The following is a 27288-nucleotide window of genomic DNA, read 5'->3' as shown; positions in this document are numbered from 1 at the left end:
TGAATTTATACGTAGATATCAATCTATATTTAACTGATTTTTAATATAAAAAAAATTGAGAGCTAAATTGTAAAATTGTAATGAGGGCAGGTGGTGTAGGTGGTGGTGGCAGATTTGCCACCACCATCACTACTCCTTTTATAGGAGTATAGATGACATATAACTAATCATGGACATGCATTTATACAGGATAAAATGATATGAAAGGAAACCATTCAAGTTTAACAGTATCGAAGAGTTGGAGCGAAGAGGACAAATTTAACGGTATTATTCACACATAGACTGTTTCAATACAAATTGTATCGAGCACTATATCGATATTTGGAATATGTTCGGGCTTATGGACTGTGAATATTGTGTTGTTATAGTTCTTACATATTTTTTTGTACAATAATTATTTTTGTGCCATAAAATGTTCACAATTGTTCCTTTATTTCAATAGTAAGAAACCACAAAGGTATTCTGTTGCCATAATAATCCTATTGCCAATAAAGTTTTCTATACACATAAAAAGAACTGCCACTATTTTTTTGTTGCAAACAAAAACAAATGCCACAATTAACTACTGTGGGAACAAAACAAGCTGCCACGATTTTTTTTTTTTGGCAAATGGAAGTAATTCTACACATAAAGGCGTGGAGATAATTATTTTTTTTTGCAACAATATTAACCATTGCGATAGACTCTTTTGCCATGTTAATTTTGTGGCGTTATACAAAATTTATGTCACAGAATAAAAGCTGTTGCAATGAACGAACACCACCAAAATTACTACCACGGCTAGCAACGCCTTGAGAATGGTTGCAATTGATATTTATTGCAACAATATTAACACTATTGGCACCATTATTTTTGTGGCGACGTCAACTGATTTTTCTAGTACTGGCGCTCAGCAGAGAAATATTGGGAGGGCGAATACCCTCCCAAAATCTGGGTCAGGATGACGCTGGAATTATGTATCCTAAAAGTTGGGATAGATTTTGGTAATCTATTGTAGCCTTTTTTTATGTTAAATTCCCAAAACTTATTTTTAGGGACTGATGTTAGGAAGTTGTTGAAGATGCTCTTGTGCTAGAGTTTGGATTAGGATATGAAGCTGTAGCTACCACTAAGAGCATCACTAACAGACTTAGACTTGGTAAATGAATTCTAAAAGTAGCTAGTGGAATTTTTATGAAAAAAAATCAAATCTAACAAACTTCCTAGTCCTAATAGTTGAGAATATCAAACCCTGTTTTATAAGTATATATATACTTGTAGAGGCGGTTATTCCACTCCACATTAACGAAAAATTTTCTCCCTCGTGCGCAAGTACGGATGGCAATTTTATTCATGGGTTCCGGTCTCCATGGGTACCCTACCTAATGATTATGAGTATAGGGTTAATTTTTTACCCGTGGGTATGTTAGCCTGTAACCCAAAAATATAATAGGTAGTAGTCAGGTTTATATTTTACCTATGGGTAACTCATACCTAATCCAAAATTAATGTAGATGTTGGTTTTGTTCTATCTCTCGTAGCTATTTTCTATTGACTTATCAAAATCTTGAACTTCGATGAAATAATGCTAACTTATTTATAATTTGCATTACGCTTTTAAACCATTGGTAATAATTTTGTAATTTATTTGATTTTATTGATCTTTATTTAATTACCTTTCTATTAAAATATTAATCATATAAAATTTATTGGGTACCCACTGAGTATACCTATATCCAACATGTATGGACGTGGATATGGATTTATACCAACCAATCCTATCGGATATCAACCGGGCGGGCAAAAACGGGTTGCTCTGTCCGTACCCGACCTGACCCCCTGCGACCGTATGCGCAGGGGCTTTGGGGCGGAGCGTGCGAAGTACGTTAATGATATGGCAACAGAATACCTTTAGATTATACCACAATCAATTATACGAAAAAGTTTAGATTTAGTAAATCTATTTATAGATTTACTAAATCTAAACACTTCACTGGCTAAGGTTTTAGCTAACGAGCTTTGCTACGTTTTTGCATGATTCCCGAGCTAATCACTGTTTTTTTTTTTGCAAAAGTCTTAAATATTTTTTGAAAAATTAAAGAAATTTATTTTTAAGTTTATATTAGTTAATATGCAAGACATTTGCAAAAAAAAAATTAGATGTAAGAGAGAGCATTACTATCCCTATAAATCAAAATCTTTATACCCAAGAAATTTGTGGAAGATTAATTGAAAAATAATTAGATGTCTTGTTCTGTAAATGTAAGTAAGAAGGAGACAATTTGCAAATCGAGTGGAAAGTTGGAGAATGGATTAGGATAAAGAAAAAGTATTCGTCTAATCTTGGTTGTACGGGTAACTCATCTAGATAAATCAATCTATGCACTAATTCGGCCAGCTTCCAGTAAAACGTGACGGTGTCGCAATACAAATAGACCTGTGTTATTCATTAGAGAATACAATATATAGCTCCTGAGACTAAACCAAAATTTATTGGTACCATCGATCTGACACGAAATAAAAACAAGAGATTTGTTGCATCATCGATATTCCTCTGACACGTACGTACAGCACAGCGCAAGGAGGAACGGACATTTCCAGAACTCGTAGCGCAGCTAGATGGCTAGCACGTACACCTAACGTGGGCCGCGGGGTGGACGTCGTGTCACCTTCTCGACCGATTGTCTCATCGCAAAACAAACCAATGCACCACGCGGCAGCGCGTGGAAATCAACCCAACACCTGCCGCTCTACGTGTACCTGCACGTACCCCCCACCCCCTCTCGTGTAAAATAAAAAAAAAAGAAAAAAACCCAGCTTATTATTAGCTTGTCGATCGATCTTACCGTGAAAGCAACGACTCCATCCATCGATCGTTCCTCTCGTTGTTTCCACCGAACGCGAAGCATGGCGAAGAGCGGCGCGGAGGAGTGGCGGCGCAACGCCGACACGCACAAGATGAGCGCCGAGGAGGTGCGGGCGGCCGGGGTGGAGGCGTCCATGCGCCCGCCGGGGCGAGGCACCGGCACCGGCGAGGTGCTGCACCAGCGGCGCCGGTTGCCGTACGGCCCCGGCACCATGGCGATGGCGGGCCTCGCCATCTTCGGGGGCCTCGCCTACCTGGTGCTCTACGAGAAGGCGAGGCCCGGCACGCCGCCCTCCGAGGTGGCCAAGGTCGCCGTCGGCCACGGCGACCCCGCTGCCGGCCGCCGCCACGACCACGACGACGCACCTGCTGCAAAGTAACTACTTAGTAGGCCTACGTGCGTACTACTGAGTCCTGACATGCAGCCTACCTCAAAGATTCGTAGTGGGCGTACGCGAGTTGTGTTTTGTTTACGTCCTAGCTCACTGGCCCGGTCGACATGCATCCTTCTTTGTTTGTTTCATCTTTTTTGCGGGTTTTGGTCATGGATCGATCCACCATGCATGCCCGATTTTGTATGCATGGTTTAAAGCATAACGAACCAGTACAAAATAAATAAAAGGCATGTTGATTTACAGTAATTATTCCAGTACTGGTCGCTATATGTTAACTGCCGGATACTAAGTAAATATATATACATGATCGTAGGTAAAAAAGTGTATTCATGATGTTCTTGGGCGTGCCGGGGGGTGAGGGAGCGAGGGAGGGCCAAAGGTGGCCTTCAGATATTATTAGCCCTTCTGGGCTGGGCTCTGCTCTAGTCACCAGAAGAAGGAATCCTGTCTTCTTGCGGAATTCTGCTGCGCTAACAGGGTCATAAGAAAATGTTGTATCCAAGTTTGACTTGGTCAATGAAAGGTGATTAAACGTACGGAGATAAAACAAATTACTCTCAGAGACTTCAATTTATTTTTATTGTTTAGATAACCGAGATGTGATTCATATTTTTCTATAGTTTAGATAACCGAGAGGTGATTAAATGTATGGGGATAAAATAAATTACTAATCTCAGTATAGACTTCAATTCATTTTTATAGTTTAGATAACCGTGTACGCCAATTTTTATCCGTATGAAATTCAGTTCCTCTCCCATCCTCAATTTTACGCCACATGACTGCTTCTTTTAATATGTGGCATCTTATTTAAGATGATTGAAACCCATGAAGCACGCTAAGTGGCCTAAGTACCAAAAGGGTAGTCCCGTATTTCTAAAGCTCTAAATAAATGGTCATAGCTCTGGCAGTCCCTAAATGTTAGCCATATTTCCTTCTATCACGTATTGTTACATTTTTACTTACAAAGGTAAGTAATACTACCTTTGTAAGTATAAATAGATATTTATATAACCAGATTTATTAGCAGTCGTACTTTAGAATCAAACACAAAAATCAAAATCAAAATTTTAAATATAAATTCTGTTTGAAAGAAAATTTAATTTAAGATAACATATGTATATGGAAAATGTAAGACGTCGTCTTACGATGGTAAATACATGGGGAGAAGTCAGACAGAATGGGTGGGGTTGGGTCAAAGGTATAATGAACTGCTCAACAAATACTTTTACATGAAGGATGACAGGAGCGCAAGTGAGATGCTATACGAACATGGACCGTACTCACCGTATAGAGTGGATTATGCGGATTTAGAGTTAGAGATGGGGTGTTAGAGAGTGAATACCGATAGAACCTCAACAACCACAGCGGTAACCTGGAAATCTTCACTTTGAAGCAATGGGACTTCTCACTGATCAAGTAAGTCTTGAAGTAGAAAGATTCCAACCAAAAAAATTAAAGAAAAGTTTGCATGCATCACATGATTTTGACTACAGGAGACAAGCAACAGTTTTTCTGTGGCCTATGCATGAACCATACCTGTTCCCCACTTGTGCAATATTTATTCTCAATATTGTGAGATTTTATCCACTTTTCATCAAACACGATCCAGTGTCCAGGGTCTGTTTGTTCCTGCGACCAATGAAGGCGGAGCCCAGGCGCCTCCACCAACCTGCACGCCCCACTGTTCTCGCCCTAGGGCATGCGCACAAGACAAATTTTAATACTACTTTGGTCTCCATAAGTCGACACTGTTTAGTTTTTATAAACGTTTGATTATTTATCTTATTTAAAAAAATTATCAAATATGTAAAGTTATATATATATATGTATAAAAGTATATTTAACAATAAATAAAATAATATAAAAATAATCAATAATTATGTAAATTTTTATAAAAGACAAATAGTCAAATATGTATAAAAAAGTCAACGGTATCAAACATTTAAGGAAAAATAGAGTATATGATTTGTAAACCAAGGACATAATAATATAATTGTTGCAGTAGCAGCAGAAGCAGCAGTAATAATAATAATAATAATAATAATAATAATAATAATAATAATAATAATAATAATAATAATAATAATAATAATAATAATAATAATAATAATAATAATAATAATAATAATAATAATAATAATAATAATATAGTTTGTAAACCAAGGACATAATAATATAATTGTTGCAGTAGCAGCAGCAGAAGCAGCAGTAATAATAATAATAATAATAATAATAATAATAATAATAATAATAATAATAATAATAATAATAATAATAATAATAATATAGTCTGATTATAAAAGAGAGCAAACCCTATATTATAACTAAAATTTAAAACTGGCTACGTCTTACAAGTTGTAGCTCGCGAACAATCAAAATACGATTTTTTCTTCACCTGAGACTGAGTCATGGGGGCGACAGTGAGTATATTATTTTGGGCTCCAGCTCTTATATATAAAGCCCTAGTATTCCCCAACAGGGGAAATAGGAAATGGGCTGCATCTGCATAGGAGAGGGACGAGGAAGGAAAATCTAAAAACATAGTTCCATTTTAATTATGTTGGTTTTAATTACAAATTTATCCAAATATACTTGTCCCAGTAAATCTTCACATCTCTATAGGGAAGCGATCCAGCAAATAAAATCTTCGGGTGGTATTGGTATGTTTATATGAGTATTACTTCATATTACAGAGTTTTAATTACGCAAAACCCCTTTCAGAAAAAAATTACGCAAACACATGTGCGTTTAAACCTACCTTGTGCATAAAGATTTGTTAATCCCTTGTTCTTCTCTTTGGGCGGCAGAAACCATGCTGATAAAATACCATTTCCGTCTAGAGATGGTCACGATGGTCAGCAGCCTCATTTTTATTTTTGATCCACCCTTGTACGATACCAAGACAATGTAAACAATAATCAACCCCTCCGAACATATCACAACTGCCACTAGCACGGGATTCCTTATCTCTAACGGGCTAAAAGCATCGGGTAGCGCCCCCATCAGACAGCAAAGGTCAATGATGTATGCTAATATCTCAATAGGGCACAAGCCCATCACGGATGGATATTATCTCAATCGAACCGAGTTATATGCCCGTCAGAGATAAGCTTGACCAAACCGTGCGAGTCAGACCTAGCCCATCACGCATATCCTATCTCAATTGGGCTAACATATAAGCCCATCACTGATAAGTACGTATCTCTATTGGGCCAGAAAGGAGCCCGTAATAGATAGATTTGACCCACATGAGGAATCAAAATTAATCTAGCTCGTATGACCTTATCTCTATTGGGCACTAGCCTTAAGCCCGTCACATATGACTACATCTCTACTGGCCTATTCTAGAGCCCGTCACAGATGACTTTATCTCTAACGGGCTTAGGTTGTATGCCCGTCAGTGATCAGTAGGTTAGTAAAAAAATAAAATTTGTATTTTTGGCTAGCCTCAGCCCTTTGCTAGCCATGTCCGCTGCGAAAATATAGATTATACAGATTTATCGATCTCAGCAACCAAGATTTCAGTCCATTCCCATCACATATATATATATACGCATTTCAGCCCACTCACATAATCCATCACGGCAAAAGCAATTCACAAAATACTATAAAAATACATTCACATTCTTTATGGCCCACCAAAGCAGAGTTATAAACTAAAACAAGTTAAGATGTAATCAATTAGTAACCGAGACATTATATAATCTAGAAAAACAAATAATACATATTAGATCAACTTAAGTACAGTTATTGTCAAAGCATTGTAAATTTATGCCGCAAGTATGGACTTAATTACAACTCTTGTTCAACACAATTCAATGATTATATAATTACACAAATAGATGTTTGTCGCAAGCATTGGAAATGTGGAAGTATTCATGGATGAGCTAGCTAGCACTTGACTCTAAACATTCCCTTGCTTGATAAGATATCATCAAGTATGAATCATGCTATCTCTTTTCGAATGATATCGAAGTTGTTTTCCGGCATCTTTGAAAATTTATCCTGCATGCGAGGCATGAAGTTAGTCTACATACGTTGCGAGTTGTCATCCTATGTACCTAATAAACAACCGAAGCACACACCTCAAGGTCGAGCAAGGCCACCTTGTTTGCGGAGCTTCTCATGTTATGGCAGACGTGGAACCCACACTGGTCACCGACTTGTTGGTGTATTGGGAAGTCTTTCTTGTGACCGAGTGTGGGATGCCCGTCCTTATGCCTTTCGCCTTTTGCCATGTACTTGACCCAGGTGTCATTCAAGGCAGCTTCGATCGCCGTCCAATCATATATGTTTTTTTTATGTTGGAGTTAAGGTAGTAAACCAAACTCCACTTCAGCACTATGACCAGAAGAATCCAATGACCCCTATGGCGTAAATAAATTGATAGTTAAGTACTTAGAGATATGCATGTCGTCGCCTTTCATGGTAAGTAGGTTGCACGCTTACTGTTGATTGTAGGCGCACATAAGAAAGTTCTTGTCTTGACTGGACCATAAGCAATCGTACAAATACTCTACCATGCTAGCTCGATCGATCTTCATAGTGGTCTCGTTGACGACAGACGGATCGAGCAAGGCAACATGGGGTGCATGACGATGGACATGCTTCCAAGTCAACTTATATGCAAGACAAGGATCCGAGTAAGCGTAATATATAGTTTGTTATTACCATATTGCATATGCAACAATACTTACAAGGAGTAGCACTTAAAGAGGTTGGTGTCGATCGACCGCAACCTGTAGAGGTCCCATAGATCTCTGAAGTCTACAGCGATGAAGCCCGGAGGCCTAAGGAATGGTTGTATATCATGTTGCTCCGTCATCGAGGTCTCTCTATTCTTCCTCCTTGCATTAGTTTTCTCCATGTAGTACCCGTGCAACTCCTTGCATGTGTCACTCATCTTCGATAACACGTCGTCCCCGACCAATGGCAGGCCTAACGTGAATTCAATTGGAGGGTTTTGACGAGCCGGCGCCTTGCCGAGATCTAGCTTCTTAGGAGCTAGGAGCGTCCCTTCCACCTTGTATCTTTCATTCCCTTTTTTGTGGGTATCAACCAGTGGTGGGGAAGATTTCGCCCTCCTGAGCTTCTTGGCAGGCGGGGAAAGTTGTGCAAGACTGTCTACCTCTGGACCCTCTCCACCAAAATCAGTATCGTACTGCAACTGCGGATCTTCAATGGTAGTAGGGGCAGATAAAAGAGTTGGGCGGGGAGGTGGCGGCGCGGACGAGTACTTGGAGCTGGCCTAGGAGTTACATTGATCTGAATGTTGGCCTTTGGCCATTGAATGAACGTTCCACGTGCAGATCCAAGTGTTAGAATCTCGTCATTCGGTGGTTGCGGGAGAGTGAAGATAACCCAATCGGGCTTCACTAAGTCCACTTGAACTTTGGCATGCCCAGCTAGCAGCTGGGCCCCATGCACTCGGGTCTCTAGCGTAGGTTTGAACACACGACCCTCCGCGGCAGGAATTGCCACTCCTTGTGCCACCATAACGACTAGGGTGCACGGGGTGGGTTCCTACAATACATTTCATACGCAGTATTAGAATATGACATAGTGCATTATACTGCTAAGACACGAAAAGAAATGTATGTTGGTTGTACCGTGATGTTGTCTACCGCCATGGCGGGCGGTGGTGGTTCTGCTGCCGCCTCAGTTGAATCGTAGCTGCTACGCCTCTGCGTGGGGCTCGTCCCTAGTAAGGGGCCGAGAGAGGGCTCGCTTTCCCTTAAGCCTGCCTCGACCCGAGCCTCCACTTGTAGGAGCTTCGAGTTGAACTCTTCTCTAAGCCCGTTTCTAATCTCCTCCCGAAGCTGTTCCTTCAGACGTGTTGCTTTCTCTGCCGTAGAGGTCTTGAGCTTCCTATATTGCCACCTGTATTCAGGAAACCCAAACTTCCATGGAATGGTGGCGCCAATGCCCCGTGTCCTTCCACAGTGTTCTTCCGTTCCCAACGCTTTACTGAGGATGTCATCCTTGCGTCGTTGTGAGGACGTCGATTGAGAGAATTGCCATTCAGCAGACAAGTCCACCTGTAGTAATGTTGGTTTTAATTAAATCAAGAGGACAATACAATGAAATTTAATTGTAGTTATGTCTTAAACATACGATCTTTTGGTACACCGCCTGGTCTTCGGCATTTGGGAACATACGTGTTCCATCCCTATTCTTCTTCACCCTAGCCCTTGCCCAGTTCCTGGCTCGGGTACTCGGGATATCACAAAAAATAGGAGGGGTGTTAGCTTCTGCAGTAGCTTCATCCTCCTTGATCCATTCCGCTGTTTTCCCAGTGTACCCTGCAGTCCCGATCCGATGCGGGTGAATGTTTCTTGCTTGTAGATTCCTATAGGCCGCACTTTTTGCCAGAGACTCAGGTGTTGACTTCGTGGCATGGAACTGTTCCCACGCTTCCTTGGTGATGAACGAGTACTTCGCGTATGGTTCGACCGTGGTGGGGTTCATGACGTCCTCGGTCACCAGTGTTGCCTTGAAGTTTTTCCACAAGTTGCCCATCTTGCGGATAGCCTGCTTCTTGAGTCTAGCCTCGGCCTCACCGGGGTACTCAAAGCTTTCCTTGAATTGCCTCCAGGCCACCTCTTTTTTCGCTGTGGGACCTGGTCAATGTGGTCCTTCATAATTGTGAAGTTTCACCTACCTAGAACTCCTCATATAGTTGAGAACCTCTTGACCGCTTTTGGAGAAGCTGTGGGAAATCCGAAATCATCCACATCCATTATGGTGTAGACTTCCTTAGGAATCCTATTCTGGCTCCTACGAGCCCAGCTCGATGTTGCATTGGACGATTCTTGCTGCGTCATTTTCTGTTTAACTGTTGTACGATAGGAATGTTAAAAACTATTGGACCGTAGTGCGATAAGACCTGGATCTACCTTACTAGGCAAAGTTAAAATGTCGTAAGTATTATCTCGCGACATACTGTTAACACCAAAATTTGGTAAATTCCCGTATTGGATTCGGATAAGGAAATGTGCAATCGCCAATAGAAATTTTATCCGGAAGAGGTTGAACCCGACAGGGAATCGTGAAGACAAGGCTTGACGGCATAAATTTATCTGTTAATTAGAGTTAGTTAGGATTTTATTTTATCTCTAAGAGATTAGAGTCTGATCAGGACTTTTGTGTGTTTTAGGAGTTAGAGATAGAGTCCACATAGGATTAGTTTGTTATTTCTTTTTATCTACTAGGAGTTGTATGTCGTGTCCAACACGGCCTAGCCTCAACCCAAGTATATAAATATGTATGCCCGGGGTCATTGTTTTCCATCTACACATCAATTAGATCAAATACTTTCGGCGCATCGCCACCCTCCTAAACGAGGTTTCAACTCCGGCGAAACTTGGCACTGACGTGGGGCTGCATCGTCTCTATCTCCGACGGAGGGGTAAGTCCTACGTTCCGCGAGGCCACGGTAATTGTTCGGCTAGATTAGAACTGTCTCGGTTCGATCTGATCTTCTAATCTAGTTGCGCGATTGCTAGTTATCGTATCAGTTTCAACTTAGATCACTTTCGTGTTTTGAGTTGATCTGATCGACCACTTTAGGCGATCTATGTTGGTTTGATATTCACTAATTGACATATTCAATCTAGTACTATCTCGGTTAGGTCCGATCTAGTAGATTGCGTTTGTCAGATGGTTTATATCAGATTGATGTATTTTACTCATTGTTTTATCGGAGTACCAGCCGATAAGTTACCAGTCATTGGCTCATTGGCTTGATAGCAATCTAGATCTGCTTAGTATCTATCCTGACATTGCTAGGTTTAATCTTGAATTGTCTCAGTTGGGTCCGATCTTCTATGATTATTGTTAGCAATCTAGGCTAGGTATTTTATGGATCTTGGTTGTTGGTCCGCCGTCTATAGCCGATGATTTTTGCCAATCTACATTCTTATCATATTTACATCAATAGAGTAGCCAATTATTTTACTGCATTATTTCTACATCAATCGACTGGATTTAATTAGATCGGCAATTATTTGTGTTGCATCGGCTTATGAGAATTATATGCAAATTGGTTTTAGCCGATCGTAACATATGATTCATTGTTTATTCCAAGTAATTCATTGGTTTATTTATTAGGCCTATCGATCTTCATGTTTCCTATAATCATATCATGCTCGACTGCATACTGTCTTGGTTAAGTCCAATCTCTGTATATGTCTAGTTCGACCTGGTTAAAGGGTCTTGTCCGATCGACTAAGGTTAATAAGTGACTTGCCGGGTTATGTTGGTCTAATATTTATTTCAAGTTTATTTCTATCGTGTTTCTAGCCGATCCAAGCTTTTCATAGCTGATTGCTCTGCCTATCGGCTAACCGTCGCAGCACCAACATCCGATCGGCTGGATTATTAGTTACCTATTGTCACGCCCAGAAATTTACACCAAATTTCTGAACAATAGCATGTATTAAATCTCGGTCCAGGCATCAGCCCGAGTACACACTATGACAAATTAATACACAGTTCCACGACTTAAAAACAAATAAAAACAATTATCTATCGAAATGCAGCGGAAAAAGAAAACAAGACTAAACCATCTAATATTCAGCTTCAGCTAGCGAAGACGGCTCCACACCACAGGCACTCTCGACGGCGGACTGAACCTCACTTCAACCTTCTGAACAACCTTCTTCTGACACAGGCTCTGGCACTAGCTCTGGTGGGGGAAAAATTAAGCAAGGCTGAGTACAAACCACCGTACTCAACAAGTAACACCCAAGAGGGGGAGAATAATGAATGCAACAGGGTATCAAGGATAGGCTAAGGTTGGATTGCACAAAGCTGCAGTAATTTAGCAAAACAGTAAATAAAATAAACTGAAATAAAAGTAAAGTAACATTTAAAATAATCATCCACTGTCCAACGTTACACCACGTTGCAACAGGCCCAAACCACTGTCGAACGTTACACCACGTAGCGACAGGGTCAACCCTCTGCCCAACGTTAAACCACGTTGCGACATTCCCAAACCACTGCCAACGTTATACCACATTGCGCAGGGTCAAACCAATTCCAAGATTTATAAAATTATTAAAGGGGTTCAACTAATCCCAGTGAGTCTGTCGGTTCGCCCAATAACCGCGGGCACGGCTATTCGAATAGTTTTACTCTGCAGAGGTGTACAACTTTACCCACAAGACATGGCTGCCAAGCATGTTACCATGCCCCAACGTATCACCACGATACCTCAGTACGGAAACCATGATAAGACCTTTCACCCAGCCCTCCCTAGACAATCGCACCACACTTCAGGTTTCACCCCCTCCTTTACACCAAGTCGGGCAGTCCCCTCTTGTGCCTTGGTAGATCCGAAAGCAGGAGAAGCTTTCGTTACACCACGATTGCCCGTCCATACTCCATCACGCCTACCCTTGCCTGGGTACGTCGAATAGGGACAAGCTAGATTACGAGTCTCACCGTTGCCCATTCTGGCTTGTGGTTAGTACGTGTAAGACCTTCAGGGTTTCCTGAGAACCGGTCCTTAATTGCCATGGGCACGACTCTCAAAACCATGCACCCACAGCCCACCATAAGCAATATTTTAGTTGTATTAAACCACATCGGGAGATTATTAATGATTACAACCATTAAAGGTGTATCAAAGTGTAATAGTAATTAAATAATAATTGGTGAGCTAGTTGAACTAAGCATGGCTAAGCATTGACTAACCCTAATTCTAGTCAAATTAACCCTGGGATGACAATAATAAATGGGAATCAACGGATATATTGGTAATTGCCCAATAGATAAATACCATAAATAGGTTTGCATAAAACAATGCATGTTTGAATGTAAAAGCGGGGGATTTTATAAACATAGGTTCAATATGATCAAAGAAGGGTGCCACTTGCCTTGCTTAGACCCACGAGGAACTTCGGCGACGACTTCGAGAACAAACGGCGCTGCGACGGGGGAAAAACCTACGACAAACAAGGCAAAACAAGAAAAACAGGCTAAAAAACTACTGAAACAGAGAAAGAAACTATTTTTAATGGATTCTTGGCAATTTTATGAATTTAATGAAACTTGAATGGACCTAAACGGAGACTAGATGAATTACTTATGAATTTTAGAAGTTTTCTGGGTTTTTAAACTAAACAGAAAAGTCCTAAATCAATTATTGCGCAATTAATGGGGCTGCTGACGTCAGCGAGGAGAGAGGAGGCGCTGACGGGTGGGGGCCACCTGTCGGTGGGAGAGAGGGAAAGTGGGTGGCTGACACGCGGGCCCGGGGAGGAGAGAGAGGAAGGGAGGGCGCGGCGGCGGCTGACGGGTGGGACCCGCTCGTCAGCGAGGCTGGAACAGAGAGAAGGGGAGCGGGGTCCGGCCGGGAGAGGGAGAGGGGCGGCAATGCCCGGGCGGCGGTGGACGGCGACCGGCGGAGGACGGCGCCCGGCAACGAGCGGCGCGAACCGGCGGGCGGCGGCGGATGGCGACGGCAGCCGGGAAGCGGGAACGTCGGCGGTACGAGCGGCGGAGACGGCGAGGGCCGAGGAGAAAGGGGAGGTGGCGATGGCGATGACCGGCGGCGCGAGGGCGTCGACGTCGGCGACATCGACCGGCGACCGGAGGGCGACGACGGCGTCGGCGACCACCGGCGCGAGGCGACGGGCGGCGGCGCACGGCGAGGCAGGGGTCCCGGCGAGCGAAGGGGCAACGGTGACGTCTGGGGCACGCACACGCGTGGCGGCGGCGACGACCTCAGCGACAGCGTGCGGAGGGAAAAAGAGAGGGGAAGGGGGACGGTGACGGCTTCGGCCGGAGCGGAGGAGGGAGAGGGCGGCTGAGCGGCGGCGGTCGGCAACCAGCGATGGCGACGGGGTCCGGTGACCAGTGGTGGCGAATGTGGTGGTGGGCGGAGGCGAAGGTGGTGGTGGGCGGAGGGGCGACGGTGGTGACTACTGGCGGGGAGTTGGCGAACGACGGCCCCAAGCAGCGCGGCGACGGCGTGCGACGCGGCGGCGAGGGTCTGGGAGAAAGAGGAGAAGGGAGACCGGGGCGGCGCCGAGCATAGCCGGGGAGAGGAGGAGGAGCGGCGCGTGACGACGGCTCGTGCGTGGGGAGGCAGAGGAGGATGGAGGGGGGGAACTGTGGCGACGACGGCCGGGAACTGGCGGCGGCGTCGGCGCAACGACGGCTTTGCGTCGCACGGCGCGGAGGAGGTGGTTGTGCGGCACGGACGGGAAAAGCGGCACGGCTGTTGGGCCGGCGCAAGCGGAGCGGCGGGATCGGCGGCGACCGTTGCGAGCGACGGCGCGACCGGGGGAAAGCAGAGCGATGGTTGCGTGTGGGAGGAGGTGGCGCGGTTAGGCGGTAGGCGGCTGGGCGAACGGTGGTCGGCGACGTCGGCGCGACGGCAGCGGACGGCGGCGACGACCGACGGCGCGGCGAGGGGCGGTGCTAAGGATCGGCGGTTAGGCGGGGACCGAGGAAGAGAGGAGGCACATGGCCGACGGCGGCAACGGCACGGGACGGAGGCCGGCGGCCGGCAGCAGGTCGCAGCGGCACGACGGGGACGCCGGGCAGCTCGGGGAGGCAACGACGGCGCGACCAGCGCGGCGGTGCGGCGAAGGGCGGGAACGAGCGGCAAGCGGAGGGGTGACGGCAACGGAGGGGCGATGGCAACGCCCAAGGCACGCGCGCGCACGGCGGCGGCGGCGGTGGCCTCGGCGGCATCCTGCGGAGAGGAAAACAGGGGAGGAGGGGAGCGGAGAGGCTCACCGGCGATGGGAACGACGGCGACAGGTCGGCGAGGAGGCGGGACAGGTGGTGACGTCCGACGGCGCGACGGCGACGACCGGGCGATGGGATTGGGGTGGCGGTGGCGAGGTCGGGAGCGGCGGCGACCGTGTGGCGAGATGATGCGCGGGCGCTGGAGATGCCCGCCGGCGACGACCGGGGCGGTAGCAAGTCGGCAACGGCGAGGCGGAGGTGATGACGCGGCTGGACGGCGACGACGGGTGGCAGAGGGCGCAATCGCACGTCGGCGGCGAACGGCGGGGCACAGCGGCGGCTTGGTGGCGGAGGGGAAAACAGCGGCGACGCAGCGGCAGGGAGGGGACTTATAGTGTGGCGGCGCCGGCTAGGGCGGAGCGGCCGGTGGAGGCCGAGTCGACGACGCGGCGAACTCGGTGGCGGGAGTTGCGGCGGCAGGGGTTGCGGCGGGGCGGCGGCGCGGAGAAGTCGGGGCGGGGCGGACTCGGCCGGCGCGGCGCTGCGCAGGCGCGGGCGCTGGCGAAACCTGGTCGCTGACAGGTGGGCCCCACCTGTCAGTGGCGCGAGGGGAGGAGAGTGGCGGCGCGGACTCACGGGCGCGGGCGCGGCGAGCTGGGCCGGAGCAGCGGCCCAGGCGGGGCGCGCGCGGGCGGAGGAGGCCGGCCGAGAGGAAGTGGGCCGGCTCGGCTGGACCGGCCCGGGAAGGGAAAAAGAGAAAGAAAAAGGAAAAAGAAAAGGGAGGGAGGAAAATTGGACTTCGGCCCAATTTGAGAAGGAAGGGAAAAAGAAAGGAAAAGGAGGAAAAAAAAGAAGAAAACCCCATTTTTGCCGAGTTTTAAATTAATTTGTTTGGTCAAATTTTATACTTCTGCAATTTGAGTTTAAATCCAGTTAGTCGATTTGGAACCTCGATTTAATTAAATTAGGTTCTTTTTAGAGGGATTTTTCCTGAGTTAATTAAACCAATTGTTATTTACGAATTTCTTTTTACGATTTTAGGCTTGGGATAAAACTCCGGGCGTGACACCTATCGGCTTGATAGCCGATTGGCTTGTTTTACTGTTTATCTTGTTAGTTGCAGGATCAAACTAACTAGCACGCCCGTACATCATTCTAAGAATTTAGGTTCTGCACTGGAGCTGCCTAAGATTGACTCCGAGGGCTTCGTGTGTGACACATCAAATCACACTTTTGACGTCTACACATACACACACCTAAAATCCAAAATGATTCATATACATTGTGTACGGTAGTTATTACAGGGTAACTAATGATATCTCTGTGATGGAAATTCAGACCGTGCGCTACTAGGACGTAAATATCACGTCCACCTCATGCGATAGATCCGGATCAATGAGAGTGAGCGTGTGAGGAGGGTGGGCTGGCACCTAAACCCTAAATCAGCCTATCTCTGACAGGCGTCGAGCCAAGCCCGTTAGAGCCTTTTCTATCTCTGACGGGCGTCGAGCCAAGCCCATTAGAGCCTAAGTCATTTCTAACGGGCTTAGCTACACGACCCGTCAGAGATGACCAAACCTCAAACGGTCCTTTTGTCAACGCCCGTCAGAGATAGAGTAACTATTACAATTCATATCATACAAATTGTTAAAATTGCTATTACATGAAAAACAGTTTGTAGAAAACCATTTCTAGTAAAAGTTCTATTAAATTTGTATTAAATTTTACTAACAAAAACAATTTGTTTTAATTTTAGAAAATCATACCTAGACTAAATTTGCTATTAAATTTTTATAAATCACAGAACGATAAAATTTCGTATGTCATATATAGTTTGAAGTTGCTATTACTTTACTGAATTCATATCATTAACGCACAGATGCAAGGTATATTACACATAGAGTTCATTTACAAAGATATGCCTTCTGAATGGTCCGAACGAGCGTACGCCATATCGTCTTCGGGATCGTCTTCGATGTTTATTTGAGGTCTGACATGAAGTTCTTGTCGTATTCTTCCTCATCCACGACGTTGTCAACCCCAACAATTATTCGCTTGCTATCCCTAACAACGTGAAGCTTCTTGTTTGCAGGGTCTTGTACGTAGAAAATATGTTGGACTTGCTTGGCTAACATGAATGGTTCGTCGGCATATCCAATTTTTGCCAGATCGACCAATGTGAATCCTTCCTTGTTGACTTTCACACCTGTGCGGATATTGACCAAGGTACAACGAAACAAAGGCACTTTGAAGTTTACGTAGTTCAGTTCCCAAATTTGCTGAATGCGGCCATAGTATGTGTTTGATCTAGATTGATCCTGATATGCATCTATACGGACACCGCTGTTTTGCACAGTGCTTTTCTCATCTTGTGTAGTGGTGTAGAATGTGTAACCATTGATATCGTAGCCTTGCCATGTATCAACATCCTAACATGGGCCCCTTGCCAACCTTTGCAATAGCTCACTTGGGCCATCGGTCGACCGTGAGATACGATTCTTGAACCATTCGTTGAAGCGAGTACTATGCTCTCTATTGATCCACGTGTCTGACCGACCCATATTCTCTAGTCGGACCTTCTCTAGATGCTTCTCAAAGTATGGGGTCACTTCAGCCATGTGTTGAAGCACAGCGAAATGAGCTTGCGCATAGGAATCTTGATTGGGAACAAATCCTTTTCCTGCCTATTATGCCAACACCTAACAACCGTCCCTCATGACGAGACGCTGGAATTCCGATAGGATCAGCCTCAGACATGTAATCAACACAAAACTCGATAGCCTCCTTGGTCCTGTAACCTTCAATGATGCTTCCCTCTGGTTTTGCTCTGTTTCTGACATATGACTTCTGAACCCCCATGTACCTCTTGAACGACCACATTTCTCTTAGAAATACAGGGCCACATAGTTTTGTTTGCTTCACCAGATGAACAGGCAGATGGATCATGATATCAAAGAAAGAGAATGGAAGGTATATCTCCATGTGACAAAGAATATTGACAATTTCAGACTGCAACTCATCTAGGTCTTCGGGATCTATAATCTTCTGGCCGATTGCATTGAAGAAGGCGCACAGCCATTGGATCGTGTGGTAGAGTTTTGGTGGCAGAATCCCTCTGATAGCAACTGGCAAGAGCTGTGTGATTAGCACATGACAATCATGAGACTTCATCCCAACCAATTTTAGATCGTCTAATTTTACGTACTTGTAGATCCGCGCTGAATACTCGGATGGAACTTTAATATTTGCCAAACATGATAGCATGGCGATCTTCTGATCCTTTGACAGAGTGTGGCAAGCAGGTGGGAGATGCACTCTACCCATCGCTTCATTCGTAACAGGCTGAAGTTCACTACGAATATTCATCTCCTAAAGGTCTAGTCGTGCATTCAGCCCGTCCTTCGTCTTCCTAGGAATATTCAGTAGCAGTCCAACCAAACTCTCGCACACATTCTTTTCCACATGCATAAGATCAATGAAATGACAGACCTCAAGGTCTTTCCAGTACGGTAGCCGCCAAAATATTGATTTTTTCTTCCACATACCCTTGTCCTTTATTTGACCACACTTTCTTTTCTTTCCAAACTCATTAGTTATGTCCTTCACCATGTTGTGGACCTCTTCTCCGGACAAATCCCTTGGAGCAGATTAAAGTTCCCTCTTCCCGTTGAAAATTTTCTTCTTTCTTCTAAATGCGTGACTTAGAGGGAGCCATCTCCGACCCATGTAGACCATCTTTCGTGATTTCTTCAGCCACCGGCTCCGTGTATGTTCCATGCAATCCGAGCAAGCCTTCTTTCCTTTCATAGTTTGTCTGGAAAGATTACCGAGTGCGGGGTAGTCATTAATGGTGCTGAACAGAAGAACTCTTAGATTGAAGTTTTCCTGACTATATGCATCCCATGTTTTCATGCCTTCTTTCCAAAGAATCTCAAGATCATCGATAACAGGCTCCAAGAACACGTCGATATCATTGCCGGGTTGCTTCGGACCATGGATTAACAAGCACAACATAATATATTTTCTTTTGAAGCATAACCATGGAGGGAGGTTATAGTTCGCAATAAGAACTAGCCAAGTGCTGTGCGAACTGCTCATGTCTCCAAAAGGGTTCATGTCATCCGTACACAAAACTAACCCCATGTTTCTAGGGTCGGCAACAAAGTCTTTGTGCTTTCGATCGACATTCCTCTATTGCATCGAATCAGCTGGGTGTCTTAGTAATCTGTCATTCCTTCTCTCTATGGCATGCCAACGTGTTATCTCCGCTTCCTTGGGGTTGGCAAACATTCGCTTGAAACGATCAGCGATAGGCAGATACCACACAACCTTCGCTGGCCCACCCCGCTTTGACTTCTTTCCCTCCGCCACACCTTTCTTTCTCTTGTACCGAGATGCCTTGTAGACAGGACAAGCATCTAAGTCCACGTATTGCTTGTAATACAATACGCAATCGTTTGGACAAACGTGAATTCTACGAATCTCTAACCCCAAGGGACATAGAACCTGCTTTCCTTCATATGTCGTCTTGGGCAATGTGTTCTCTTCGGGAAGCATCGCCTTCATTATTCCCAGTAGTTCTGTAAAAATCTTGTCGGTTCATCCACTACTAGCTTTTAGCTTCATTAGCTCAAAGGTAGCTGACAATTTGGTATGTTTTGGTTTGCATCCGGCGTACTACAAAGGTGTCACCGAGTCACTGACCAACTTGTTGAACTTCATAGAATCTCTCTCGTTGTATGCCAGGTATTCAACGTCACCTAACATGTCTTGCAACAGATCCGGTTCCACATCAACCATTTCACCACCCAATGGAGACGGTATAAACATATCATTCTCATCTTCATCTTTATCTCCTTCTTCATGATTGTCTGTACCACTACTGTCAGGAACTACACCACTTCCTGATTCTTCATGTCCATGCTTCACCCAATGTGTGTATCCCTTCATGAATCCACGACGTATCAAGTGAGAGTGTACGTCTACTCTGCTTTCAAACTTAGACTCATTCTTGCAAACGCTACATGGACACCACATGTATTTGTTGTTTCTTCTTTTCCTATCCTCGTCCGCGGCGTTCAAAAAACTTAATACATCATCTTTGTACTCCTTGCAATGCCGCTTCAAATTAATCGCATACATCCAACTTCGAACCATCGCTAAAAAAGCAAACTATTAGTTAATATTTATTTGCATGCTTGAAATTTTAGAGTGGTTATAATTAAAGAAGGTATTAGTTAACCTTTATACTTACTTTATGATTTTGAGATTCTCTTTAGAAAACAATTATAAAAATTCGCCCCCTTACACCTCCCACCAAAATTGTGAACGGTGGGATAGCCTCAGACATTAGCCGGGTCGAGTATTTATAGAGTGCAAAAAATTATCTCAATCGGGCCACATTCCGAGATCTCTTACGGGCCACCGATTATTTCAATCGGGCGCAGCAAAGGAGACCGTCACTAATGGAAACCATCAGTGACGGGCGCATGGTCATCTCAATCGGGCAATCTCCCGGTCCCGTCAGAGATGATGGTCATCTGTGACGGGCCTGGTAACTCGGCCCGATTGACATGACTTGCACAATCTCAATCGGGCTTACCTTTATGCCCGTCAGAGATAAGTACCATCTCTGACGGGCTCTAACCATACACACCTGACTTACGGCTGTGCGATTACATCTACAACGGGCTTATTTTAGGCCCGATTGAGATGCCTATGTTCCGACGGCCCAAGTAATCTTGGCATATTTTGGGCCGTCACAGATGAGAGGATCTGTACCAGTGTATAGACACTGTCATACGTGACGGTGAATAATTTCTATATGATTAATTACAGCATTATTACCTTAGTCTATACATGATCACCACACAAGATTGAATGGAGACCTAGGGATGAAGCCATAGGTCCTTTCTCCCCCTTCTATCAGATTGATCGCCCGTAATTCACTTGATGTTTGTGGCCTTTGGGACCCCAATGGCACTGGCCCAGGATCGCCTCACAAAGCTCTTCTAGTGCAAGATCGATCGGGAGAGAAATTAGGATTTAGATGGAGTATGCTATTCACCATGAACATCCCGTAGCTGTAACTTTCTTTTATAACACACTGGTGAGCCAAGGGGGTTTCTCCTCGTTTACATGTAGTCCGTTTCCACCGATCACGTAACCGACCATCGCTAATCTCGGTTCTGTTAGGGACAGAGAGATTAGGTGGCTATATCTCTTCTCGTTTCTCACCAAATTAAGCTGATAAATCAACCATCAATGCAACTAGCTAGCATCTTTGTTCTCCGCACGATGAAAAAAACACAAGGTTGACTCAAACCCCACTTTGAGTCCATCCACATGATAGATCAACATCTCCAACATCGGATAGTTGCCCCCAAATCATTTGATAAGAACCAAATCATTCAAAATCATTTAAGTTACCATCCACTGTCGTGGGGAGGCCGTTCGCGTCACTTCACTTATGAGATACCGTCTGTCGCGCTAGATCTGCATGCCATAGTCACCTATTACATCTTAGGGAAGCCACACACTGTAATTGAGGCGAGGGCACCCTTCGTATGCTAGATCTGTGTGCCACCATCGCCTACCGCATGCCACCATCGCTAGAGCCACCGTCGTGGAGAGGAGAATGGTGGAGAGAGACAGAGATATTGAGAGGTGAGAGGGAGGGAGAGGCCATTGGTGTAGGATAGAAGCGGCGAGGAGGCTAGCTAGTAGAGGGGAGGACGACAATGGTGACGAACAGAGGTAAAAGAGGGCGACTACAAGATGTGGCCCGGGGATAGGATAAGAGAGGATAAGTTAATTAGGAAGACGAGAGAAAGTGTGGGAGACTAGGAAGAGAATAAGGTATGGTTGCCGGTGGAGTTAAAAAGTACCCTGCTGCGCCTCGGCTCGATCGGCTTGGTTCTCTATGGGTGTCGAGTTTCTTTCAAAAAAAAAACCGATACATAAAATGTCTTTAAAAAACCGGTATCTAAAATATTCGTATAGATTTTTATTGGAACCAGCACCTATAGTTATACATAGCTGTCGGTACTATAATTTTCAGTTTTCTAGATGCTTGAAACGATTAGCAGATATCGATTTTAAATAAACCGATACCGTTAGAGCCATAGCTTGTTAGTGGTTGTGTACTACACTGTATATTAGTCAAGCAAACACCAATTAATATGACGTACATGTATATGTGTATGGCATATACAGGGTATTGATCCTAGCTGCTTCGACCAAACCCCAACTAGAAAATTATAATATTCCATATATAAATGTGTACAAGAAAATTAAAAACAGGTGGCAACAACAAGAAGTAATTGACAAAAGTGTTGATATCCAAGTTGTGAACGAAGAAAAAACTGACCCCTAAAACATGGCGGACTTGGCCTCTTAAAATTGAGCAAGCAGGCACCCCCCCCACTACAGGTTTACAACTTCAAATTGCGCCTCGAGTAAAACGTGGGAAATGCAAAGTACAACTGATGGAATCTTCCCCTCAAAACAACATTTGATTCCTCGTTGGTTCCTCAAAAACAGAAAGGTTCCAGCTAAAATAATCAAGGACAGTTTGAACGCACACATAATTTTTGCTGCCATCTTATGAATTCTACAAGCTAGGAAGAATATACAACAAATTGGGTGTTTGGTTCCTAATCAACATACCTGCATGCTCGTTTTTCTTTTGTGCAACTGCTTCTGAATTTTATTTGTATTTTGCCCACTTTTCATCAAACATGCTCCGGTGCCTGTTGTCTCCTGTTCCTCCGATCAACCCAACACATCCCACTGTTCTCGGCTGCTAATAGAAACACTTCCTTTTTTTTTTTGCTTCTAGCTATATTTATATATAAGCCAAAATTTAAATTTTTAACATTAAATTTATAATTGATTTTAGGAATTTTTCACCGTAGTTTATTTTGCAGTCTTAGTTGTTAGATCGCTAATAATGCGTATATAAAAGTTTTATGAAAAGTTACTTTCTATTTACAGATATACTGTTTAGAGCCAAACAATCACCACCAAATTTTTAGGCTAGGATGTACAGATCAAAGACACATTATTTAACTTTTGAATTGATAGATCAAAATAACTTTACTCGAGTATAGAAAACAAAATAGTTATAAAATTAAATCCTAAAAATTTAAATTTGTTCTAGCGTATAACTAATTAAACCATAATTCAAAACAGGTAAACACCAAATATTGAATTAAAATACTTTTATGCATGGTTGCTATTTCCATGACATGTACAGTACCTTTATATAAGTATGAATGTAACTTTCAGGACCTTATAATTCATGACCTACTTCCCTGTCTCCTATCCCCGATCGATATATATATAGTTTTCATTACTTCCTTGTTTATAGTATACTCCGTATTAATTAATTTGCTCTCGTGATCCACGAAATTTGTCATGTGGGTTAATTGTTATATGTCTTCTAGATCCTTTTGCACATATTGGCCGGAAAGAACCATTTTGCGGAAGGATAGGCCATATGTAAGGAGGGTCCAATATTAGTTTCATTGTCAACAAATAAGACATCATGTAAGTAAATTTAATAATATCATAACATAATTAAACAGAGGGGTAATAAATTTTATCCAGATAATACAGGGTATGTACTATTGGAGACTATACCGCTATTAAATACGATAGCTAGACTATGAAACTGTACGTGAAATGAAATTATACATTAGAGACCTTATTTTATTTATCAGCTTAAACATTTTTATATAATATTGTATTCTTAGAAACCGTGGAATGAAACTCTCCACCAAAAATGATAGGCTACTCTCTAAGTGCAGGATTTGAGACAACAAGATGACATATGAAGGCATATAGTTCGTTGACCGGGAGCAGCTACATCTACTATAGTCTACAGGAAGCAAGCACCATATTTTTTTGGCCCCGGTAACTTGCTTAAGCCATCATCAAGTAATTTGGGTTAGGTATTCAGGAACAACAAAACAAAATCGATCAGAAAAGAGAATGGGATCAGCTCGATCACATGTGCCCCCCAAAAATATTACACTGGGTTAGGTAACTTGTCTCAGAGCATCTACATTGGCATTTTCAAATGGCTTTTTAAATAAAAAAATTGGTAACCCTTGACCAAAAATAACTAAAAAGACTTATCATCCAACTTACCAAGCCAAATGGATGACCAAATTCGTCAAACATGGGTTTCCCACTACCCTACATATTCTCTTGAGTAGCACGCCGAGCGCATGACGCCACTTAGATGGCGTGCCTCCATCTCCCCACTATAGCCCACCACCGTTGCCTTCGAGGCGTCAGCAAAAATGTTGTTGTCTTCATCTGAGGTCATTGGCCATCATACCCCCACTTCCCACACCACGCACTACACCATGACACGAAATCCCCAACACAGGACCGGTCAGCAAATGCCACATCTAGAGACCAACCATCAGTTGGTAAATGTTTTCCCAACTAACTTGCACAGTCGGAAGAAGTCTGGTTGGCAAAGAGATTTCCTGATCAACATACTTTTACCGACCAACTATCAGACAGTGGTTGGTTAGATTTGCTGACCGACGCTATTTATACCGACTGACATATTTATCCCCACCCACGACAAATTCCCGACCGACGATTCGCTTTCAATGCAAGAATCGCTGATGTCAGCCAAACATAATCATATCAAATTATATACTTGATCATCACAGTTAGGAATTTCAAAAAAGTCATTCAAAAAGAAAACACAAACCAATATTCTCACCAAATTGTTCTCCATAGATTCATTATATTGGACTGAAGACAACAATTCAAATCAAAATAGTGACTAACTTTAATTCATTCACAGATTAATTCAAACATGCATGCATGCAGTACGCAATAGATAAAACAGGTGTCCAAAAGATTTGCATTTCATTCAACTTCCACCATATATCTATCCTGAAGAAATCTCCACTACATGCAGTATGTGGTATATATATCCCTATATCCCAGCAAGTTCACCTTTGTAGCAAACTCCATTACAAAAGGATGACATTGTCTTGCCCCCCGAAACAAAATGTGTGAAACTGAATATCTATTATTAGATAATTACATAATGTCTTCATAAGATTGTTGTCAACAAAAGGAGAGCTTGTCTTCCACCAAAAAACGAAAGGTGTCACACTTCCTAGCTATCTCTGTCTACTAGCCAATTTCCACCTCTATGTCCTTCCAGAACAGCCACCTACAGAAAAAAAATATTATTTTGCAGTAAAAAAATTACTTTACAGACAATGCTCCCTTGTTCTATAATATAAAAAGGCATAAACTCAGACTGTTGAGTATGCATCCAAATAGCATGGACCTTTTCGCATTCTATGCAATTCAGCAACAAATAAAATGCTTGTTGTAGATATGTATTGATTTTTTTCTTTTCTTTGATTTTTTTTTCATGAACTACAATTATAATGTGCACATACTTGTCCTTGAGCGTGGAACTATGCATGCAAATCTGCACAACAGGGGGAAAGAATTTAATTGAAATCATGGGAAAGACATATGAAATACCCTAACAAGACATGGTTTACTGGGAGAGCTACTTTGCATAGTCAATGAATTACTGTCCATATGAATTCTTTGAAGAATCTCATGAATAATACCCTAACAAGACATGATCTAATCATGAATAATCTTGTTTCGGGAATAAAAGAATATGAGTTCAGGTTCGAGTGTAATGAAATCCATCACCATTTGCAAAGAAAATTGTTGAGCAAATCAGGTTGTGTTTATAGCTCACATCTAAATGAATCACATCTAAAATCTTAGTGAACTTGAACAAATCACTTCTAAATAGGTCACAGAGAAATGAGGGATTGGTGCTGGTTTGGTGTGAAATTTTGGCGCTGCCACTGTGCGCACGCGCGAGAGTTGCCCGCACATTTTCTTTGGCCCTCCACTGGCTATTACCGACTGACGAGACGTCGTTATATTTTTACCGAATTGTCCATTTTTAAAGTTTAGTATTTCCGACCGACCGTTTATCAGTAAAAGAGTTACAAAATTACCGACCGACGGTTAGCTAATAAAGTTAGAATTATCAACCGTACATTCGTCGAAAAGTTATACCGACCGACTGTTGATCGGTATATATGGATATTTTCCAACCGAAGTCAGATGGGAATTCTAGGACATGGTGTAGTGACGTGGTACCATTGTCGTTCTCATGCCCAGCTCCCCCTCCACCTTAATCTGTTGTCCCTACCTCTATCACTCCCAATGCTGCTATTCTCATCTCCATCTCCATATCGTTGGAGTGTCGCCATTGCCATCAGTTTTCTCCCCTAGCAATCAGCTTCTTCCTCTCTCACCATTTAGGTTTTGTTGTTGTCACTATCATTGGCTTCTTCCCCTCAATTAAATGCTACTAGTGCCGCCACTGGTTCCTTCCCCTCTTGCCACATGCTGTTGTTGTTGGATTCTCTTTCTTGTCGTTAGCTTCTCCCCCTCGTCTATGTTACATGGATACAGTGATCTCGTCACATGTCTGTTTCCGACACAAAAACATACACAGATACATATCCAACACGTTAAGATAAGTGCTCGACACTTATCCATTGTTTTTCTGTTCTTATATAAATAATCAAACCCCGATATATTACGTTTACGGTTGGATATAGTTCGGATACATCCAAATGCTAAAAAGTCCACTACCTGTGCATCCTATCAAAACCTACACACTGCCTTCACATCTCTCTCCTCTCGACAATCCCATGCGCCCCCGTACACCCTTCATAGTTCACATTGCTACCCCATCGGGCTGTGCCACCACCGTCGCCGATGCCTCTGTGGTGCTGAGGCAGCACCAGTGTCGTTGCCTCTGTAATAGTACATCGCTACCAAGTTGTATCGTCACTGTTGTCGGGCTACGACATTGCCATCGGCCACATCTCCTATACCTTATGTTAGACGCAACAATTAATGTAAGCCGACCATCTCATCTTTTTCTTCTTTTCTAGAACCTAAAGCATTACACTGCAATGCCATGTTTATCTTTTCTTAGTACAATAGTCAGGTATTGTCTTTTTTGTTAGATCCAATAGATTTTGGAACATGAAGCTAAAATGATAGTTCATCTAGCAATCCAAGTGGTAGTAATGTTGCTGATTTATCAAAAGCAACTAGTATGCCAGCAAGGACAATCAACATCTTGTATGTGGCACATGTGATTCCTATAAATAGTAATAAAAGTAAGCCACTGTAGATATGTTGAGCTAATGGAGAAGATAGGGAGAGGTTAAGGAGAAAATGCAAGGCTTAGATTAAGGCTTTGTAGTAACATCATGTATGGGAGTTACACAAGAGTTAATGCACATCTGTTGAAGA

At 43.5% G+C, this 27288-nt stretch overlaps 1 protein-coding gene across 1 annotated transcript; it reads left to right on the top strand.

Moving 5' to 3' along the window:
* The first annotated feature begins 2783 nt into the window (after positions 1 to 2783).
* On the top strand, positions 2784 to 3757 carry LOC121055366. The gene has a single exon (XM_040527804.1). The coding sequence runs from the start codon at positions 2887 to 2889 to the stop codon at positions 3223 to 3225; it is 339 nt and encodes a 112-aa protein (XP_040383738.1). The 5' UTR covers positions 2784 to 2886; the 3' UTR covers positions 3226 to 3757.
* The last annotated feature ends 23531 nt before the right edge of the window (positions 3758 to 27288 follow it).

This window comes from Oryza brachyantha, chromosome 9 (genome assembly GCF_000231095.2).
Source record: "Oryza brachyantha chromosome 9, ObraRS2, whole genome shotgun sequence".
In the NCBI taxonomy this organism is placed as follows: Eukaryota; Viridiplantae; Streptophyta; class Magnoliopsida; order Poales; family Poaceae; genus Oryza; species Oryza brachyantha.
This window is presented reverse-complemented; position numbering and strand designations above follow the sequence as displayed.

What these genes read in the sequence shown, in the direction of transcription:
- LOC121055366 (XM_040527804.1), top strand. Translation starts at nt 2,887, where the DNA reads ATGGCGAAGAGCGGCGCGGAGGAGTGGCGGCGCAACGCCGACACGCAC.